We start from the raw sequence: 19,010 nt of genomic DNA, 5'->3' as shown, positions 1-19,010 counted from the left end.
CCCCCCTTCCTGGAGGTTGCAGGTGAACCCAAAAGCTCCAACCCTCTAATCATAGTTGGCTCAACTAGCAAACAGCCCTCACCCTGAGGTGAGGTCCAGAAGTCACTATGATTGGAACAAAAGGCATCTTGATTGCTCTTATCACTTAGGAAATTCCAATGGTTTTGGGAGCTCTGTGCCAGAAATGGGATGAACAACCAAATACAGTATCTGTATCTTACTATAAATCACAACATCACGAGCCTTTCCCCTTCTTGCAAATGACAGTAACTTACCTTTCACAATGATCTGTTTATAATCTCTCTCGAGCTAGTGCTCTCTCGCTTTCTGAGTCCTTCGCATCTGTGACCCCCTTGGCTTTACCCTTCTCCAGTATTGGCTTCATCCTTGGGCGGGCAGCATAATGGCTGGACTTGTAGGCATCACAACTAGATATAGCAACACCTGAAGGGGAAAATAAGGGCCTTTTCCTTCTAGGACTGTTTCTTAGAAAGAAGGGTATCTTTCCCAGGAACTTGCATCAGATTCTCGGTCATGTTTCATGGCCAGGATTGAGGCATGTGTGTCCATTTCCAAGACAGAGCCCTGACAAGGAAGATGAGATGGCCGTGACTAGCAAAGACGAGTCTTTTGGAGTGAAAAGAATATTGGAAAATTAGCCACAACGATCGCCATGGTTTCCTACAATAAAAAGAATCTGAGTGGCTTTGGAATTTTCGTCTGTAACACACAATGCTAGAAGCAATGGAGTGGCTCGAATTGTGAACAGAAGAAAAAGAGGGTGGCACGCAAGGGTTCATAAAGGATACGTTGCATATCCTTTTTAAAACATGGTGACTTAAGAAAATACCCCGTATATAGTGAAGAGTTCATCAGAATAAAGAATACAGGAAAGCCAAAGACATGTTGAGAACATGGTGAGTGTGGTATGCAGAATAATGTCCCCCAAACATGTCCACACCCTAACCCCTGGAACCTCCGAGCGTTACATTACAATTATACAATGCTTAAGAATAATATAAGAGGGGCGCCTGGGTGGCTCAGTTGGTTAAGGCGACTGCCTTCGGCTCGGGTCATGATCCTGGAGTCCCTGGATCGAGTCCCACATCGGGCTCCCTGCTCGGCAGGGAGTCTGCCTCTCCCTCTGACCCTCTTCCCTCTCGTGCTCTCCATCTCTCTCATTCTCTGTCTCTCAAATAAATAAATAAAATCTTAAAAAAAAAAAAAAGAATAATATAAGAAAGAGCCTATCAATAAGGTCCATTTCTTGGCTGCGTACCATTCCCTGGATCGAATTGTCTAGTCTTTGCTGTGTATTATTTTAAACTGATAATCAACTGACAGAATGACTTCTTTCCCCATTACTTTCCTTTTCTGGAAAAAAATATATTTTTTCATATTTTTGCCTCTTTATACTCCTAAATGCTTTTTGAGTGACTTAAAAATTTTTTTAAATATGAAGTATATTGCAGTTGGGGCGCCTGGGTGGCTCAGTCGTTCAGCGTCTGCCTTCAGCTCAGGTCATGATCCCAGGGTCCTGGGATCAAGCCCCGTGTCGTGCCCCCTGCTCAGTGGGGAGCCTGCTTCTCCCTCTCCCACTCTCCCTGCTTGTGTTCTCTCTCTTGCTGTCTCTCTCTCTCTGTCAAATAAATGGATAAAATCTTAAAAAAAAAAAAAGAAAGAAATATATTGCAGTGGACTAAAACCTGATACATTACTTGGAAAAGACCGGTCCTCTTCAAGAACATCACATGTCTCTAACTGATTCAAGTCTTTTCTAAAATTCACAAAGACACGTCCTGTCTATCTCATATTAAGATTATTCTTTTTTTTTTTAAGATTTTATTTATTTATTTGACAGAGAGAGAGACCTCGAGAGAGGGAACACAATGCCGGGCAAAAGGACTTTGCGGACGGGATTAATTTAAGGATCCTGTATGCAAAGATCATCCTGGCTTATGAAGTGCGCCCAGTGTAAGCTCAAAGGTCCTATCAAGAGGAGAGCAAGAGGGTCAAAAATCAGAAAGAGGCAATGTGTTGGTGAGGCAGAGGTTGGAACAATGAACTTCAAAGATGGAGGAAGGAGCCGTGAGCCAAGAAGTGTGGGCAGCCAATAGATGCTGGAAAAGGCAAGAAAATGGATATCCCCCTAGAGCCTCCAGCTGCATTGCAGCCCTGCTCATATCTTGATCTTATCCCCACAAAACCCATTTCAGACTTAACGACCTCTGCAAAATAAAGTTTTTGAAAGAGGACTCCACCAATCTCCATTTTGACCTCAAACATTCTAACTGATTAAGGTCTTTCCAGCTTATCTCTTACCTCCGGCAAAAGACCCTGTGGGCAAATCATCCGGTGCTGGGAACACAACTAACTACCCTGTCAAGCAATCTGCAACTGACCCGAGCCCGCAGGACCCCTCCCGCAGATGACAATGATCGACCTGATCTTTATTGCCTACCTGCGAGGAACCACTGACCTTTGTCCCGCATTTTCCTTATGTAAACCTGGAAGTATTTTCAGCACTTTGGAGGAGGTCTGAGACTGTTCACGGTCTTCCCCGGTGTTGGCCTCACTGACATAAATTCCTGTCCTGTTTTATCATGGGCCAAAATTGATTCATGAAGAGGTAGAAAATCTGAATAGACCAGCGACCTCGTAAGAAATAGAAACTTGCCCCTTTTTCTTTTTTTCCTTAAGTTCAGACAAAATATAGCTCCTAAAAGGCATCAGCCGGTCTTCTAGATGAATGCCTTCAAACCTTCAAAGAAAACATCATTCTATTTATTTATTTGACAAAAAGAGAGTGCGAGCACAAGCAGGGGGAGTGGGAGAGGGAGAAGGAGGCTCCCCACTGAGCACGGAGTGTGACGTGGGGCTCGATCCCAGGACCCTGGGATCATGACCTGAGCTGAAGGTAGACGCTTAACAACTGAGCCACCCAGGCGCCCCAAGAACAGATAATTCTTATGATAATTTAATACTTACAGAGCATAAAAAGAGAAAGCTTCACAACTGATGCTACAAGGTTGTAAATGGTGTTGATAGCCCAAGTTGGACAAAGACAGTGAACACAGATACAAAAGAGTCTAACCTATGCACACAGATCTAAAAAGTGCCAAATAGGGCACCTGGGTGGCTCAGATGGTTAAGCATCTGCCTTCGGCTCAGGTCATGATCCCGAGGTCCTGGGATCGAGTCCCGCATCGGGCTCCCTGCTCCTTGGGAGCCTGCTTCTCCCTCTGCTTCTCTCTCTCTCTCACCCCCCCCCCCCCCCGTCTCTCATGAATAAATAAATAAAATCTTTAAAAAAAATAAAATAAAATAAAAAGTGCCAAATAAAACACTCGTAATGAATTCAGCACCATACACCAAAGATACCACGTCATAATCAAAGGAAGTTTATTCCAGGAACCAGTGAGGGTTAATCATTAGGGAAGCTAGGAAGAACTTTACATTAAAATCCTAAAAGAAGAGGGATGCCTGGGTGGCTCAGTCAGTTAAGCGTCTGCCTTCGGTTCAGGTCATAAGCCCAGGGACCTGGGATCAAGTCCCAAGTTGGGCTCCTTGCTCAGCGGGGAGCCTGCTTCTCCCTCTGCCTGCCGCTCCCCCTGCTTGTGCCCTCTCTCTGGCAAATAAATAAATAAAATCTTAAAAAAAAAGAAAAAAGTCCTAAAAGAAGAAAATGTGATTCCTTCAGTGAATACTGGGACAAAAAGCAGATAAAAGTAATTTCAATACATGATTTAAAAAAAAATCTCTTATCAAGAGCCACATGTGATCATAATAATGACAATTTGTCAAACGTCATTAGCAAACTCAATACATTACTCATCTAGGGGAATCAGAAATGAATCGAGGGGCCCCTGGGTGGCTCAGTTGGTTAAGCGACTGCCTTCAGCTTAGGTCATGGTCCCAGGGTCCTGGGATCAAGCCCCGCATGGGGTTCCCTGCTCCGCGGGGAGTCTGCTTCTCCCTCTCCCACTCCCTCTGCTTGTGTTCCCTCTCTCACTGTGTCTCTGTCAAATAAATAAAATCTTAAAAAAAAAAAGAAATGAATCGAAGTAGGAATATGATTAACCTAGAAGACTCAGTATCTTAATGAGGTACATTCTTTCTGAATAAATCTGCAGATATGATGCAATGTCAGTCAAAATCCCAGCACTGTCCAAGGTAAGCATGCTTTTCCACAACCGTTCATGAAGTAATCCTTTACTTCTTCGTTGACTCCAGTGGCCCTTCGTAAATATGACTTTTTAACGTAAGAAAAAGCTTATCAATAAAGTCCATTTCTTGGCTGCCTCCCATTCCCTGGATCGAGTTGTCTAATCTTTCCTGTGTGTTGTTTTAAACTGATGATCAACTGACAGAACAACTTCTCTCCCCATTACTTTCTTTTTCCAGAAAAAAAATATATTTTTTCATATCTTTGCCTCTTTATACTCCTAAATGCTTTTTGAGTCACTTAAAAAAATTTTAAGTACGAAATATATTGCAGTCCTAAAACCTGATACGTTACTTGGAAAAGACCAGTCCTCTTCAAGAACATCATGTGTCTCTGATTCAAGTCTTTTCTAAAATTCACAAAGACATGTCCTGTCTATTTCATATTAAGATTATTCTTTTCTAAAAAATTTTTATTTATTTGACAGAGAGGGAGACAGCGAGAGAGGGAACACAAGCAGGGCGAGTGGGAGAGGGAGAAGCAGGCCTCCCGCGGAGCAGGGACCCCGATGCGGGGCTCGATCCCAGGACCCTGGGATCACGACCCAAGCCGAAGGCAGACGCTTAACGACTGAGCCACCCAGGCGCCCCGTATGAAGATTATTCTTAAGCATTGTTTTTTGAGGACCTGCCACAGCACATAAACCCCTGTGTTCCGGACAGATTGCATTTAGTTTTGGTTCTTTTCATCTGGATGAAAACTGAAGAATACGGAAACAGGTCAAACAGTTTCATATGCCTGTTATTTATTGCCCATTAAAGCTACTTAAAAGCTAAAATACTAAAAGTGTTGCTGGCAGTTCCCTGCAAGGGGAAAACTTCCAGGTGTCCCCTAAGTCCCCAATTTGCCTGTTGTTGAGAGTTGAATCTATTTGTTCCCGTTCTATTTAAACAATAACTTTCAGGAGCTGAACTGATGCAGATACATTATTACTGACTGAAGTCCATACTTCCCTCGGATTTCCTTGGTTCTTACGTAATGTTCTTTTTCTGTTCCATGATTCCACCCATGATACTACTTTATATTTTGTTGTCCTGTCTCCTTAGGCTCCTCTTGGCTGTGGCAGTTTTTCAGAATGTCTTTGTTTTTTGTTGACCTTGACTATTTTGAGGAGTGCTGGTCAGGTATTTTATAGAATAGCCCTCAACTGGGATTTGTCTGTTTTTCTGATGGTTAGACTTGGGGTGGGGGAGGTTGTGGGTTTTGGTGAGAAGACCAGAGGTTAAAGTCCATTTTCATTCCATCATGTCAAAGGTACTATGCTTGGTTAAATAGGAGCATCTCCCCCAAATACTCGGTCTCTCGGAATGTGACCTTAGGGATGCCTGGGTGGTTCGGTCGGTTAAGCATCTGCCTTAGGCTTACATCACGATCCCAAGATCCTGGGATCGAGTCCCACATCAGGCTCCTTGCTCAGCAGGGAGCCTGCTTCTCCCTCTGCCTGCTGCTCCCCCTGCTTGTGTGCTCTCTCACAAATAAATAATCTTAAAAAAAAAATGTGACCTTATTTGAAAAGAGGGTCTTTGTCGATGTGATGAAGTTAGGATGAGGTCGTAATTAGAATGAGTCCTGATCCCATGATTGGTGTCCTTATAAGAAACAAGAGACATAGAGGTAGACACACAGGGAATGCCATGTGATGGCAGAGACAGAGATTGGAATTATGTTGCCACAAAACAAGGAATGCCAAAGATTGCAGGCAACCAGCAGAAGCCAGGAGGGAAGCAAGGAAGAGATTCTCCCTGAGTCCTCAACAGGGAACCAGCCCTTTCAAGTCCTTGATTTTATTTTATTTTTAAAGGGCGCCTGGGTGGCTCAGATGGTTAAGCATCTGCCTTTGGCTCAGGTCATGATCCCAGGGTGCCAGGATCGAGTCCCGCATCGGGCTCCCTGCTCCTTGGGAGCCTGCCCCTCTCTCTCTGTCGCTCATGAATAAACAAAGTCTTAAAAAAAATAAAAAGATTTTATTTATTTATTTGAGAGAGAGAGCAAGTGGGGAGAGGGGCAGAGGGAGAGAGAGAATCTCAAGCTGACTCCGTGCTCAGCATGGAGCCTAACATGGGACTCGATCCCAGGACCCTGAAATGAAAAGTAGGATGTTTACCCAACTGAGCCACCCAGGCACCCCTAAGTCCTTGAGTTTAGACATCCTTCCTCCAGAACTATGAAAGAATAAACTTCTGTTGTTTTAAGCCTTTAAGTTTGTGATAACTTGTCACAGCAACCATAAGGAACTAAAACAGTTGCATCTATCGGTATGATTTTGAGAGTGACCTTGATCATCTGGCTGAGGTAGTGTTTACCAGTTTTCTCCACTCTAAAGTTATTTTTTTCCCCTCTTTGCACACCGCGCTCTTTGGAAGGAAGTCATTGTACGCAGCCCCTTTAAGGAGGGAATTCTGTTCTACATCAAAAGGAGGGTTTGTCACTCCTGTGAGATTTCTTCTTCCACTATTTTCATATATGGTATTACCAATTTAAAAGACCGACATTATCTGTTGAAGAACTTGCATGTAGCAACTTTGTCAAGCTCCGTTATTGATTCTATTAGCTTTCTTTCCCATTTGCTTTATTTGGATTGTGTGTAATTGTAATTGCATGTAATGTTCTTACCTCTTCTTTCTTAATATTTATATCTTACATTTCTGTTATATGTTTTATTGCATTGGCTAGGACTCCAGAAGGCTGTTCAAGAATAGCAGTGATTGGCGATCTAGCGTCCAGCCTAGGACTTTTGTCTGTTGGGACTCAGGCCTCCTTCTCCACTCCCTACATCTAATTCTGGTGGTCAATTACCAGTCATAGTGATGACATTTGGAAGTTTTGGGGTTTGTGAGCGAACGGCTAAGAGAGGATTCTTGAGATGTTTTTGGTGCAAAAAGGTGATTGTATTAGAGCCCGGGGAAAGGAGCCGTGGACAGAAAAGAGCGACACTGGGATTGTGAGAAGTGACTGATTGTATACTTTTTAATTAGTGGGTTTTAGGGATAGCATAAATCTCTAAGGAATTTGAAAGCAAGGCTTTCAGGACCTTGGGCTGGCTGCTGTTAAGCTAAGGTTATTTTTAGTCTTTAATTAAAACAGAAACAGTAAGGCAGGAAGACCTGAGTTTCTTAAGGTCAACCTCTGTATGTTTCAGGTATCTATCAGTGGGACGCAAGCGCTAAAGAGATTTAATTTAAGCTACATTTGTCTTGCCTTTGTTTCCCTCATCAACAGCACCCAGGCCTTTCGGGCCAGCCGTTAGACCCTATTTCCCTGCCCAGGATGATTGTTTCAAAGTGGGCAAGAAGAAACCTACATATGAAACCCACATACATAAGTTTCCTCCCTGTTTTTTTGTCTGTTTATTTGTTTGGAGCTAGAAGAGGGAGGGTCTTATTATCTGGCTTAGGGGGTGGGAAAGGAAGGGATGAGGGTTGCTGGAGGCCACCCTGCCCCCTCCAGGGAAAGAGAGGTTGCCTGCAGAGAAAAAAAATCACACACACACACACATACCCCAAACCAAGGAGAGAATCAAAAATGGTGGGAAGATTCCTCGGGGGAGAGGGGGAACACTAAAGACCTTGTTTTAAAATCCCTGAATCCAAACTTTCTGGTTATGTGAGTCCCCAAAGTTGGATCACTTCTACGACAGAAGGAATTTCGACTATTACGGAAATCATCCTGTCCCGGTGAGGAATGTTTGTTAGGCAATTATTATGCAGCAGGTTGAAGGCCAAGTGGTCCACCTACACAAGCTCATTGAACCCTCACCAAAACCAGTGATGGAGACGCTATTTCAATTTTACAGATGAGGGAACTGAGGCTCTAGTCAAGCAAGTGGCTCTGCTCCCAGGGAGACCGTGGCAGGTGTTTCCTGAATCCGGGTTTGCTGATACTCACAACCTCTTGTTCCCCCATAGTTCTATTTGGAAATTGTGGGGTTGTTGCTCTTTTGATAGATTCTAAGTTGCTACAGTTGGTGGGCGGAACGGACGAGTACGCAGATTCCAACGCAGCCGCAAAGCAGTGCTGAGTGCACTCTGCGGAGCGCGCGTCCCGCCAAAGCAGAGATGCCTGCGATGCGGGCGTCCGCCCAACCTGCGCTCCTGGCTGGCCGCCCGGGCCGAGCGACAACTCGAGATTCTTCCTCGCCCGACGTTTCACAATCTGAAACCTCCGTGGGGAGGCGCAGCAGGGCCGGGGCAAGCCCTGGCGTCCGAGGCTTTGAGGCCCTAGGCCCCCAGAACGCTTTCCGTCTGTTTCCAGACGTTTTGCAACCTCTTGCCTTCCCAGTCCAGGAGTTCGTGGGCCTCTTCGAGACCCGCGGGCGTCCACGCCGTGGCAGAGATGCAAGGGATGCACCCAAGGTCGCGGCTGGGCCCGGGGCTGCGGGCGGGCTCGCGATGCGGGGTGGGCGGCCCGGGGCGGAGACTGGAGCGGGGGCGGCCCTGTACCCTCTCAGAGGCCGCCTCTGCGCTCCCCTAACGCAGAGCGCCGGGCGCATGGAGACCGCAGACGAGTCCGGACCGGGAGGCCAGGGGGCCACTCCCGAGCGCCCCGGGGGCCCCGGGGCCATTCCTAAGCGCCCCGGGGCCACCCTTAAGCGCCCCGGGGCCACCCTTAAGCGCCCCGTGGCCACCCTGAAGCGCCCCGTGGTCACCTTTAAGCGCTGCGGGCCCCCCCCCGAGCGCCCCGTGGTCACCTTTAAGCGCTGCGGGCCCCCCCCCGAGCGCCCCGGGGTCACCCCCGAGCGCCCCAGAGCCACCCTCGAGCGCCCCGTGGTCACCCCCGAGCGCCCCGGAGCCACCCCCGAGCGCCCCGGAGCCACCCCCGAGCGCGCCGGGCCGCGCTGCTCGCTGTTGTCCGGTGTCCGAGAGGAGCTGTGGGCGCTCCTGGTTCTGGCGGGTCCCGCGGTAAGTAATGTGGCCTCGGTGGGAGGTGGGTCCCACGGGTCGGGGGCCCGGTACGCGTGTCGCCGCGGGTGACCAGGGGGTACGGGGCAGAGCGAGCCGGCGGCGGGCGGGCGCCGGGGGACGCGGTGCACAGAGAGAGCCCGGCGGGCGCGCGTCCCCGTTCCTCCACGTGCGTCCCGGGCCTCGCTCTGCAGCCTCTCGGGGGCGGCCCCTCCGGGCACAGGCCGCGCAGCTCGTCCAGAGGGTCCCCGCCCGGGCGCGGGGAGCCCCCAGGGAACCGGGACCTGCTCGCCTAAAGGCTCTCCCGGCGCCTTCCCTGGGCGAGGATTCTAGCGAAGCGAGCAAGTTCCCGAAGCCCTTTGAAACTTGTTTGAACGGAAGCTGTCGACTCGGGACTTCGGCTAAGTTACTTTGAGGCAGGGAGGAAGGAGGTGAAATTGTCTATCTTGGATCGCGATCTCCAAATCCTTCAGAATTTCACTTAATCTCTGCAACACGAAACCAGAGGCGTCCTGTCTCACCCTCTCCTCCCCGTTATTGTTTTTCCTTAAAGTCTTTAATGTGGTTCTCTTTGGGGTTGAGGTTTCTTCTCATCGTTAGGTTAGGGTTCTTTCTGCATTATCTATTTAAAAGTTAGGTGGGTTTTAAAAACCACAAGAAACAGAATCCCACCCCTGTTCTGACAGCTTGGGTGGTTTTCAAGTCAACGGAGTGAGTCATTTCATTGGACAAAACGAACCCGTTGTGTTTTTTTTTTTAATTTATTTTTTAAAAAGATTTTATTTATTTATTCATGAAAGAGAGAGAGAGAGGCAGAGGGAGAAGCAGGCTCCCAAGGAGCAGGGAGCCCGACGTGGGACTCGATCCCAGGACTTTGGGATCATGACCTGAGCCGAAGGCAGACGCTTAACCATCTGAGCCACCCAGGCGCCCAAACCCGTTGTTTTTAAGGCATACGTTTTGGGCCGCTGAGTAGACATTTCCACACCAGCAAAGGTTAAGGTGGGCGGGGGCGTCTTCCTGGCGCGGTGTGACACCGCTGTTTGTGGGACCCTGTGATACCTGCTGTGGTGTGCCATGCGGGCAAAATAATGCCAGGGAACGAAAATTGATCCAGCAAAAAGGTGTTTATGAAGCTCTCTTAAAAAGCGGAAAGAATGCATGGTTTGGAATCTCCATACCTGGCGCCCAGTTCCCTGCTTTGACCTTAGAAGGCAGGTTAGGAAACAGCTGTGTGAACTTGAGTAGTTCCTGACCTTTTCTAGCCTCTGCTTATCCATGCATAAACTGAGAACAATGATCCGTGCCCCAAATTCCCTCACAGAGTTCTGTGAGAAGGGTATCTATAAGGCTCTCGTTGCCCTGATAATACAACAAACAACACACCACGAGGCAGCTGAGACCCAGCCCCTCCAAGGACAGGTCCTCTCTGCAGGTCCCCGAAGTAACCTGGTCCCCCTTGATGTAGGGGACCTTCCAGGTCTCTGGGATGAGCCTAACTAGCCTAACTGCTGGGCCCTTTGTTTGTGTGTATATAGACCATTGTGTGTAGATACGAATGACTGTGTGTTAATTACAAAATTTGTGCTCCTAGGAAAAAAAAAACCTCAAACACCAAGACAAAGAAGCAAAGGGAAAACCCCACCCAGAGATAATTTGGGTGTGTTCCTTCCAGTCCTCTGTGTCTGGGTTTGTGTGTGATTGCTTTACCCAAGGATGTCATAGAATTCTGGCAGCTGTTTAGTTTCTTATAAATTGTATATGGAGCCTCTCTTGGTCTTTCTACAGCTCTATTCCCATCTGCTGTGAGTTTTCTGTTGTCTGAGGGGCTTGGAGAGGAGGAGTGTCCCATACTCTGCTCTCCAAAGACCTACCGTCAATTGGGGGGGATGCCCGGTCTGAATCTTCTCTCTGTGATTTTGCCTCTCCCCATTCCCTGTCTCCTTTCCAGGCCTCTTATATGAACATTGACCCTTGAGGATCCGAGATAGGCTTCAGGCTTAGGTGTTCAGACTTCCCTTACCTCGCTCCCATCGAGCTTTCAATGAAGCCTATAAAGAGAGAACACAAGGGAAAGAAGTGCCTATCAGAACGCATGTCACTACGTGTTTTATTTATCCTGCAGAAAACATATTTGCAAAGGAGAGAGGTGTAGCTGATAATACCTAGGCTTGGGCATTTCAATCATGCTTTGTTTTTGTTAGGATCGTATCTCTCTCTCTCTCTCTTTTTTTTTTTTTTAAAGATTTTGTTTATTTATTTGAGAGAGAGAGCACATGAGAGGTGGGAGGGTCAGAGGGAGAAGCAGACTCCCCGCAGAGCAGGGAACCCGATGTGGGACTCGATCCCGGGACTCCAGGATCATGACCTGAGCTGAAGGCAGTCACTTAACCAACTGAGCCACCCAGGCGTGCTCTCTCTGTCTCTTTTTAAAGTATTTTATGTTTATTGCCAGGCTCAGCCGGAGTCCTGAAAAATAATCCCAGAGAGGGATTGTTGGCTCTCTGGGAGCATGGGCTGTGCGCAACATTGCTGAGGCTGGAAATGGAGTAGAATAGCCTGGGTCCAAACCGAGGGAGCTGGTTTCCGGGTGTGTGCACAAAGGACCACCTGAGAGGGAGCTGGAGAACTTTTTCTAGGGCTGCAGGGCAGAAGGACCAGAGCAGGCCCCGCAGGGTGAGGGGCCTCTGGATGGACGGGGCCAGACTGCACACGAGGCATGCAGGATGATGGTTTGATTTTTATCCTATAGGCAGTGGGGAAAGTCCTCAGTGACATGTAAGGCTCAGCAGGAGGAAGCTGCCGCAGACCACAGGATGGGGTCTAGGCTAAGGTGATAAAGGTCTGCAAAAATGGGAGGCATTTCAAAGGGTGACAGGTGTGGGGGCAGGTGGGCGGAGGAGGCCTGGGGGTGGTCTGGGACCCTCCCTGGCTCCTTCCCTTCTTTTCCGGGCCTCCTGTCTCTCAACTGGATGCACATCTTCATCCCCCTTCCGCCTTGATCCCAGCTTGGACCACGGCAGCCTCCTTCTGTACTCTCCCTTCTTCAGCTCATGCTGCCCCAAATGCTTCCCGTGAAGCCAGACACCAAAGTCTTTTTTTAGAGGGGAATGGGCATGTGAGCTTGTCACCCCCTTTTGTTGGTCTTGTGAGGTCCTCTGGGGTTTGGCTTCTGTCAGGCGCCTGGGTCTCATCTCGTGTCTCTGGCTCCCGGTGGTCCTTCCCCGGCCTTCCCTCAGACCCCATAACCCTCGGGCTGCTTTGTTTCCTCTGCCTGGAACGTTCTCCCTGGAAGGACAACCCACCTTCACCTCCCTCTTCACCATTCAGGTTTCAGTGGAGCTTCATTTCTTCCAGAACCTTCTCTGACTCCCAGGCTGTGCTCTTAGAGCTCCTGTCTTCTTTGTCATGCTCATCACCTGTGTAATTGGTGGTGTTATTCCATGTTGAATACCCTTTCCCTGCTCTATAGTGGGTTCCGTGGGGGTAGAAATGGAGCGACGGTGTTCATCTTGCTTGGCATGTAGTTTGTGCTCCAAAGTTGTTGACCCCAGTTGACCGTAAGTCAAGTGACTTGGGTCCCAGTTGTACCTCTGTGACTGACTAGCTGTGTAACTTGGGGCTGCCTGGGTTTTCTCATATGTCAATGAAGAGGCTGTACCCCATGACCTCGAGGCCCCTTCCAGTGCTGACCTTTCGATGCCAGGAGTGAGCTTTCAGGCATCCATGGTGGGGGGTGAGACCAGGGCTTCCCGAATGGTGCTCACACAGCAAGCTCATTGGGCGGGCCTATACCTGTTGCCTCTGCAGCATCTGGCCCTGGAGAGCACCCTTCCAAAGCCTGCAAGTGGCAATAGTTTTGGTTATTGCTGCCTGGCTAAAAAAATGAGTGGGGCCTCCGTGATAGGAAGAAACAGAGGCGGCACGGTCAGTCTGGTGATTTTTATTGTCCATTTGTCTACAGCTAGTCACTGCCCGTCAGGTTGTTGTTGAGACAGCCATCCTTGAGACACTTGGGGCAACAGAATTGGCTAATCGCTCAGGCATGGCAAGAGGCCCCGTGATGGGTCTCGTCTGTGACTACCGTGTCTTGACTGGGTGTGGATGGGGTGGGTGTGGGGGTGTTGAAAGGCAGATCCCACAGCCCCAAAGATATCTGCGATGTCTCTTGAGCTAGGGCAGGGCGTGGGCCTGCTGAGCAATGTCCCCAGGTGATCCTTACGTATGTGAACCACAGCGAGGGCCAAGAGCTCACCCAAAGGGCTTGAAACCAGGATTTGGAAAACAAGTATGCGCGGCTAGCAGATATCAACTCTGGAGCCAAGGTCTCCCTGGGACTGAGGGTCAGAAAACGTTTCTGTGTTGTGCAACCTGAACCCCATGTTACTGTCACCCCAGCAAGGCTGCAGCGGCCCCAACAAAGAAATGGTTTGAGCATCTCACATGGATGAGCTTAACTTGGGCGGACTCCCTGGCCTTTTCGTCTAGGAAAACTCTTCCCAGCCTTGGACTGGGCACTTGACCTAAGAAAACGCCCGTTTCCCCGCCCAAGTACAGATGGTGTTCCGTGTAGTGCAATTAGTAATAGCAAAATCGGGGAAGTGGCCCAAAGGCCTGACCCTAGATGAGGCTGAGCACGTTCTTTATGCGAAGCCACGAAAGCAGCTTGTGGGGGACCAGGGCACTGTGTAGCAGAAGTATGCCATTCTGTGGAAAGGGGGGAAACAGATTCCATGACGCAACCGTTTGTAATAGTTGACGTGGCTGAGCGGATAATGACCTGAAAAGATTTGAAAGTGATGCTGAATTTACAAAAAAAAAAAAAAGGACCCCGTGACCTTTATTTTTTTTTTTAAAGATTTTATTTTATTTGAGAGAGAGAGATTGAGAGAATGAGTGGAGGAGGGGCAGAGGGAGAAGCAGAGCCCAGCGCGGGACTTGATCCCAGGAGCCCGCGATCACCACCTGAGCCAAAGGCAGTTGCTTGACCCTGAACCAAGCCACCCAGGCACCCTGTGATCTTTAAAGTTACACAAATCCACAGTCAAACAGACATCAAGCTCCGCTGGATGAAACTACAAAGCCCATCTGTAGGGTGGTGACATGCCCTAGATCGTGGCCATCTCCTGGTATAGGCCTACTGGGGGTGGGGGGTGGGGGAGATGGGGGTCCCTTGGCTCTCGCTTTAGGTTCTCTAGAATTGGGTTTTCCATACCAACTTTCTGATTTTTCACCCCTACCCCCGGCTTTTCATTGTCCCTTGCTTGCTGTCTCGTTTTTGGCTTGCTTTTCCAATGCATTCTAAAAGCATCCCTTCTGCCCTTCTGCTCAGTAGCAGAAGGTCCTGTTGGACTGGAAGCTGTGCCACTGGGAGCCCAGGAAGGAGAGCACCTTGTCCGCAGTAGTGACTCTTTAGGCACCTGTTCTGTCTTCCAGGGAGTGGGAGTCCGATGAAACCCCCTCTCGGACCGCGTGAGCCTCCCAGGGAGAGGGGCTTGCCCGAGAGGTACTGTATGGCCAGGGTCTGGCAGGTGGCGATGGTGGGGTGCAAGGTGGTTGGGAATTAGCCTAAGGAAATAAGGTCAGTGTCCAAACAGGCAATTACAGGATTGTGGAGCAACTCATGGTGGTTCCTGAAATGGTGAAGAGGAATGGCTCAAGGTTCTGGAAACGGAATTTGCCCTCCCATCTGAGCCTTCGCAGGATTCAGGAATTAAAGGTGCTTGGCAGATTGGGGGATGTCTCACCCGAAGATTCCAGAGCCCACTGACTTTCCATTTGGAGAACCCCATTTTTAGCTCAGGGGTTCCTGTTTGTGGCATCTCGTGCTGGCTTTTGAAGGCTATATTCCTTTCCAGTCCTCACTGGTAATGTGAGATGACAAGGGGGTTATCCCAGAAGGCAGCCTCTGAGAATTTCAGAGAAAATACACCTGTGATCTATGGCCTGAGAATCTTAACATGAAAAATCAACTCAAAAAGCCGGGAAGTTCTCAAAAATGGGATGCTGATCATGGTTGCAAGTGAACTCTTGGATATCCTTCAAGAAGCCTACCAGAAGTTGCACGTTTGCCTGTGAAAGTTGGCAGAGGCGCACAAACGGCCGAATTTCTTTACTTTTTTTTTTTTTTAAGATTTATTTACTTATTTGAGAACAAGAGAGCACAATCGGGAGGGGCAGAGGGAGGGGGAGAATCTCAAGCGGACTCTGCACTGAGCACGGAGCGCGACACGGGACACCCATCTCATGACCCTGAGATCACGACCTGAGCCGAAACCAAGAGTCGGACCCTTAACCGACCGTACTACCCAGGCGCCCCTTGGTTTCTTTGCTTCTGATTGGAGTAGATTTGGAGAGGGTGGGGGGGCGCCTCCCTCTCCCGGGACCTCGCGCCCTCCTCCCCCTGTGATGGTTGGCACTCACCTATAGCTCCTTTTCTGTCTGTTCCAAGTTCTTGGCGCAGTTGATGATGTTTCTGATCAGTTTCGTAAGTTCCGTGTTCTGTGGCCACCTGGGGAAGCTGGAGCTGGATGCTGTCACCCTTGCCATTGCGGTACGTACGAGACTTGCTAACACACCTTTCTGAAAGCCGTCTGTATGTTAGGAAGTCCCACTCTTGAAGGGCTTAAACCAGCACAATTCATTATCTCGGTGCTGGAGGTCAGAAGTCTCAAACGGGTTTCGCTGGGCTAAAAAAAGGTGTTGGCCGGGCTGTCACCTCACTTCCATTTGCAACTATAATTCTCCTTTTACCGTGTAAGTTCACATTTTCCCAGGCTCCGGGGGTTAAGACGGGACGTCTTTGGAGGGCTGTTGTTACTCTGTCTCCCACATCAGCGAATCTGTAATCCATGGAGCTCTTGACTCCTGCCCGCCCACTTCCATCTCCGTGATACAGAACTGGAAGACGACATCCTGGGTCCTAGTGTCCAAACCTAAAATTGGGAGGAACCCTTACTTCTCTCTGTACCCTGATGTGAATCCCCCAAACCAAAGAGAGATGTCATCGATCTCTGCTAGGGGCTAACTGGTTATGTGTGGCCAAATGGCCCTGCTGACTTGCTTCGTTGGCCAGCTAGGTGTTTCTAGAAAGGTGGAGTCCATGGCTTTTAGCAGATGTGTGTCCTGCTTCTTCTCCGCCTCCCCGGTTCCCCCTTGCTGCTGCCCTGCTCAGGCACACATTCGCCTTATATGCCTGGTCCCCGTAGCCATTGACGTTTGGTGCCTCTGAACGGTGCAGGACTATTCTGAATTGGCCCCAGGTATATATACGGATTGTCTTGCTTTCAGGGAGCAACATGGGCAACCCCAGGCTTAATTATCCTTTTGGGGTTTTAATGTTTGGAAATCTGGGGGAAGAAATGCATTCAGCGAGCCTCTAGCAGATTCCCTTTAGCCAAGGAAGTGCAAGAAGGCTGGTGCTTCCAGGCTGAGCCCAGTTGGGGCTGTTGTGCTTGGTTAGTGCCCTGCACACTCAGCTGGAGATGGCAGGTTCTGGACATCCTGTGATGCCACGCCGTGGTGTTGGGGGTGCTGCCCTGGGCTCCCCAAAGCTCTAGGGACCTGGGGCTTTAGTTGGTGTCCCTGGTCAAGACAAGTACACCCAGGAGCCCTCTGACCTTGACTTCAGAGGCTTGATTCTGAGCCCTTAGAGTCCTTTGGGATACTGTCCCAGGCCGTGCTTGGTCTGGGGGAAGTGGACTTACCCAGAACTGCTAATGTGCCACGTGGCATTCCCCTTAAGGATGATTCACGTTCCTCTGAAATTGGGGATCAAAATGCCCAGCACTGGGGAAAGAAAAGGGCTTGGTGTAATAATCTCTGGCTGAGGTTTTTCTTCTCTCTCCAAGTTTGTGCCCGTCCTTTAATTAAGCAGGCCCAGCGGATTTGTGCAAGGGTTCCAGGGGGAGGACAGAGCTGGGTAGGGTGACTTGGGAGGGTTGCCGGAGGCACGTTGCGGCCTCTGCTCAGTGGGGACAGAGAATTCGCCTTCTTGTCTCCCTTTCACTGCGTGGCCGTCTTGGGTTTCTTTCCAGGTTATCAACGTCACTGGTGTGTCCGTGGGCTTTGGCTTATCTTCTGCTTGTGACACCCTCATGTCCCAGGTAAGCGGAAGCCGCGGGTGACCCTTGCAAGTGACCGTGGACACGGGAGCTGGGAGGGCCTCACCGGCAGGAAGCGGGGAGGCTCTTGTGCACAGAGGGAGGGACTCCCCGACAGCAGCCCCTCAATTCCAATTTCCCGTGCTTGCTTTTTTGGAAATGTGGCCGGGTGCCTTGCAGGCTTGGGAAGTCGTGTTTGCGCGTCTGCCTTACACTACTTTTGACCAAATAGGGGACGTTTTGTACAAGCTCCTCCTAGCACTTTCCACATCGCTGAGTTTGGCACCGTCCTGTGCTTCTCGACCTTGAGTGCCTGCCCGAGCTCCCTGGGGGGCTTGTTAAAACAGGTCGGGGGCCTCCCGCCAGTGGCATGCTGGTAAATGTTGAATGTCCAGGTCTTGGGTGGGAGGAGGGCAAATGTTCTGACCTGCACGGTTTGCTCATTCCGGTGGCAGAAGGAGGTACTTCATAGCTGGTCTCAGGCTGCCACACAGATGTCACTGAACATGGCCCAGGGAGAGACGTGCACAGTTCGGCTTTTGGAAGCGGAGCGGGCTTCGGCCCCCCACTGGCCGTACCCCAGAGTTTCTACTTCACAGATTGGGGGGTGGGGTGGGAGCAAGATACTGCATCTCTGAGAGGTTTCCAGCTGATGCCACCCTGACTGGCCATTAGAATCTCCTGGGGGACTTTTAAAAAATGACCGCTCTCTGGTGCCCCACCCTGGACCTGTTAAATCCAGACTGTCTTTGGTGGGACCGTGGCATTGGTGTTTTAAAGATGTTCTCCAGGTGATTCTAATGGGCAGCCAAGTGTGAGAACCACGAATTACCCAAAGAGTGTGGCAAAGTCCTAGGAAACATCCGATTGAAGGCTTTTGGGAGGTTGGAGGGGTGCCGTTCCTCTCCTAATGGGTTTGTTTGCATTGTGCACACCCAGACATATGGGAGCCAGAACTTGAAGCACGTGGGGGTCATCCTGCAGAAGGGGACCCTGGTGCTGCTTCTTTGCTGCCTCCCCTGCTGGGCGCTCTTCCTCAACACCCAGCAGATCCTGCTGCTCTTCCGGCAGGACCCGGCCGTGTCCAGGTAAGGTGGGCCCACGCCGTGGTGGGGTTGGGTCCATCTTGGCAGAAAGATGGTCCCATCCAAGTTCAGCAAAGGCCACGTACCAGGAGGGTAGTCAGCGTTCCCTAGCTGACTTCTGCCAGGCCATAGTGCTGTCCACGCCTGACACCTACGATCTAGACCCCTCCTTATTTGAATGACTTCAGCGTACAAAGTTTGGGGCGAAACAAGACTTGGCAAACGTCCTCCACCTGACTGAGATAGTAGTTCAAGGCGCTTGCTCATGGTTTTGTGGTTCTTGACCCTGGCTGATATTCAAATCACCTGGGTGTTTTAAAAACCCACCCATCCCTGGTTCCCCTCCCCTCTCAGGGTTCTGTTTTAATTGGCCTGGGGGGCAGCATGGGCATCAGTGTCTTTTCAGAGTTTCCCTAGATGATTCTAACGTGCTGTCAAGTTTTGAGGCCTGCTGGTTTAGTTCATAAGGACCTTTAGAACAAGTTCTTGTCCTAGACCAGTGGCTGTGAACCTCGGGGACCTTTGGCAACGTTGGGAGGCATTTCCGGTTATCTGTCAGAACTAGTATTGGGAGAAGCCAGAGATAACTATACAAAACATCCTCCGATGCACAGCAGAGAATTACTGGCCATCGTGCGGAGTTTGAAAAACCCTTTCCTAGTCCTAAAGATTTGGAGGAACCAAGAGAAGTAACCTGGGT

General features: G+C 49.7%; 1 protein-coding gene across 4 annotated transcripts in view; it reads left to right on the top strand.

Annotated features, from left to right (window-relative positions):
- The first annotated feature begins 8,198 nt into the window (after positions 1-8,198).
- Positions 8,199-19,010, top strand: part of LOC113939822 (multidrug and toxin extrusion protein 1-like) — a 36,565-nt gene continuing 25,753 nt past the window's right edge. For all 4 annotated transcript variants that reach the window (XM_027626437.2, XM_027626438.2, XM_027626435.2 and 1 more), the window contains exons 1-4: positions 8,199-9,123; positions 15,575-15,676; positions 17,160-17,228; positions 18,165-18,313. In XM_027626437.2, coding sequence (XP_027482238.1) covers positions 8,281-9,123; positions 15,575-15,676; positions 17,160-17,228; positions 18,165-18,313 — 1,163 coding nt within the window. In that variant the 5' untranslated portion in view covers positions 8,199-8,280. The remainder of the gene's footprint in view (positions 9,124-15,574; positions 15,677-17,159; positions 17,229-18,164; positions 18,314-19,010) is intronic.

Source organism: Zalophus californianus, chromosome 16 (assembly GCF_009762305.2).
Source record: "Zalophus californianus isolate mZalCal1 chromosome 16, mZalCal1.pri.v2, whole genome shotgun sequence".
Classification (NCBI taxonomy): domain Eukaryota; kingdom Metazoa; phylum Chordata; class Mammalia; order Carnivora; family Otariidae; genus Zalophus; species Zalophus californianus.
Note: the sequence above shows the minus strand (reverse complement) of the source record. Positions and strands in the feature narration are given on the sequence as shown.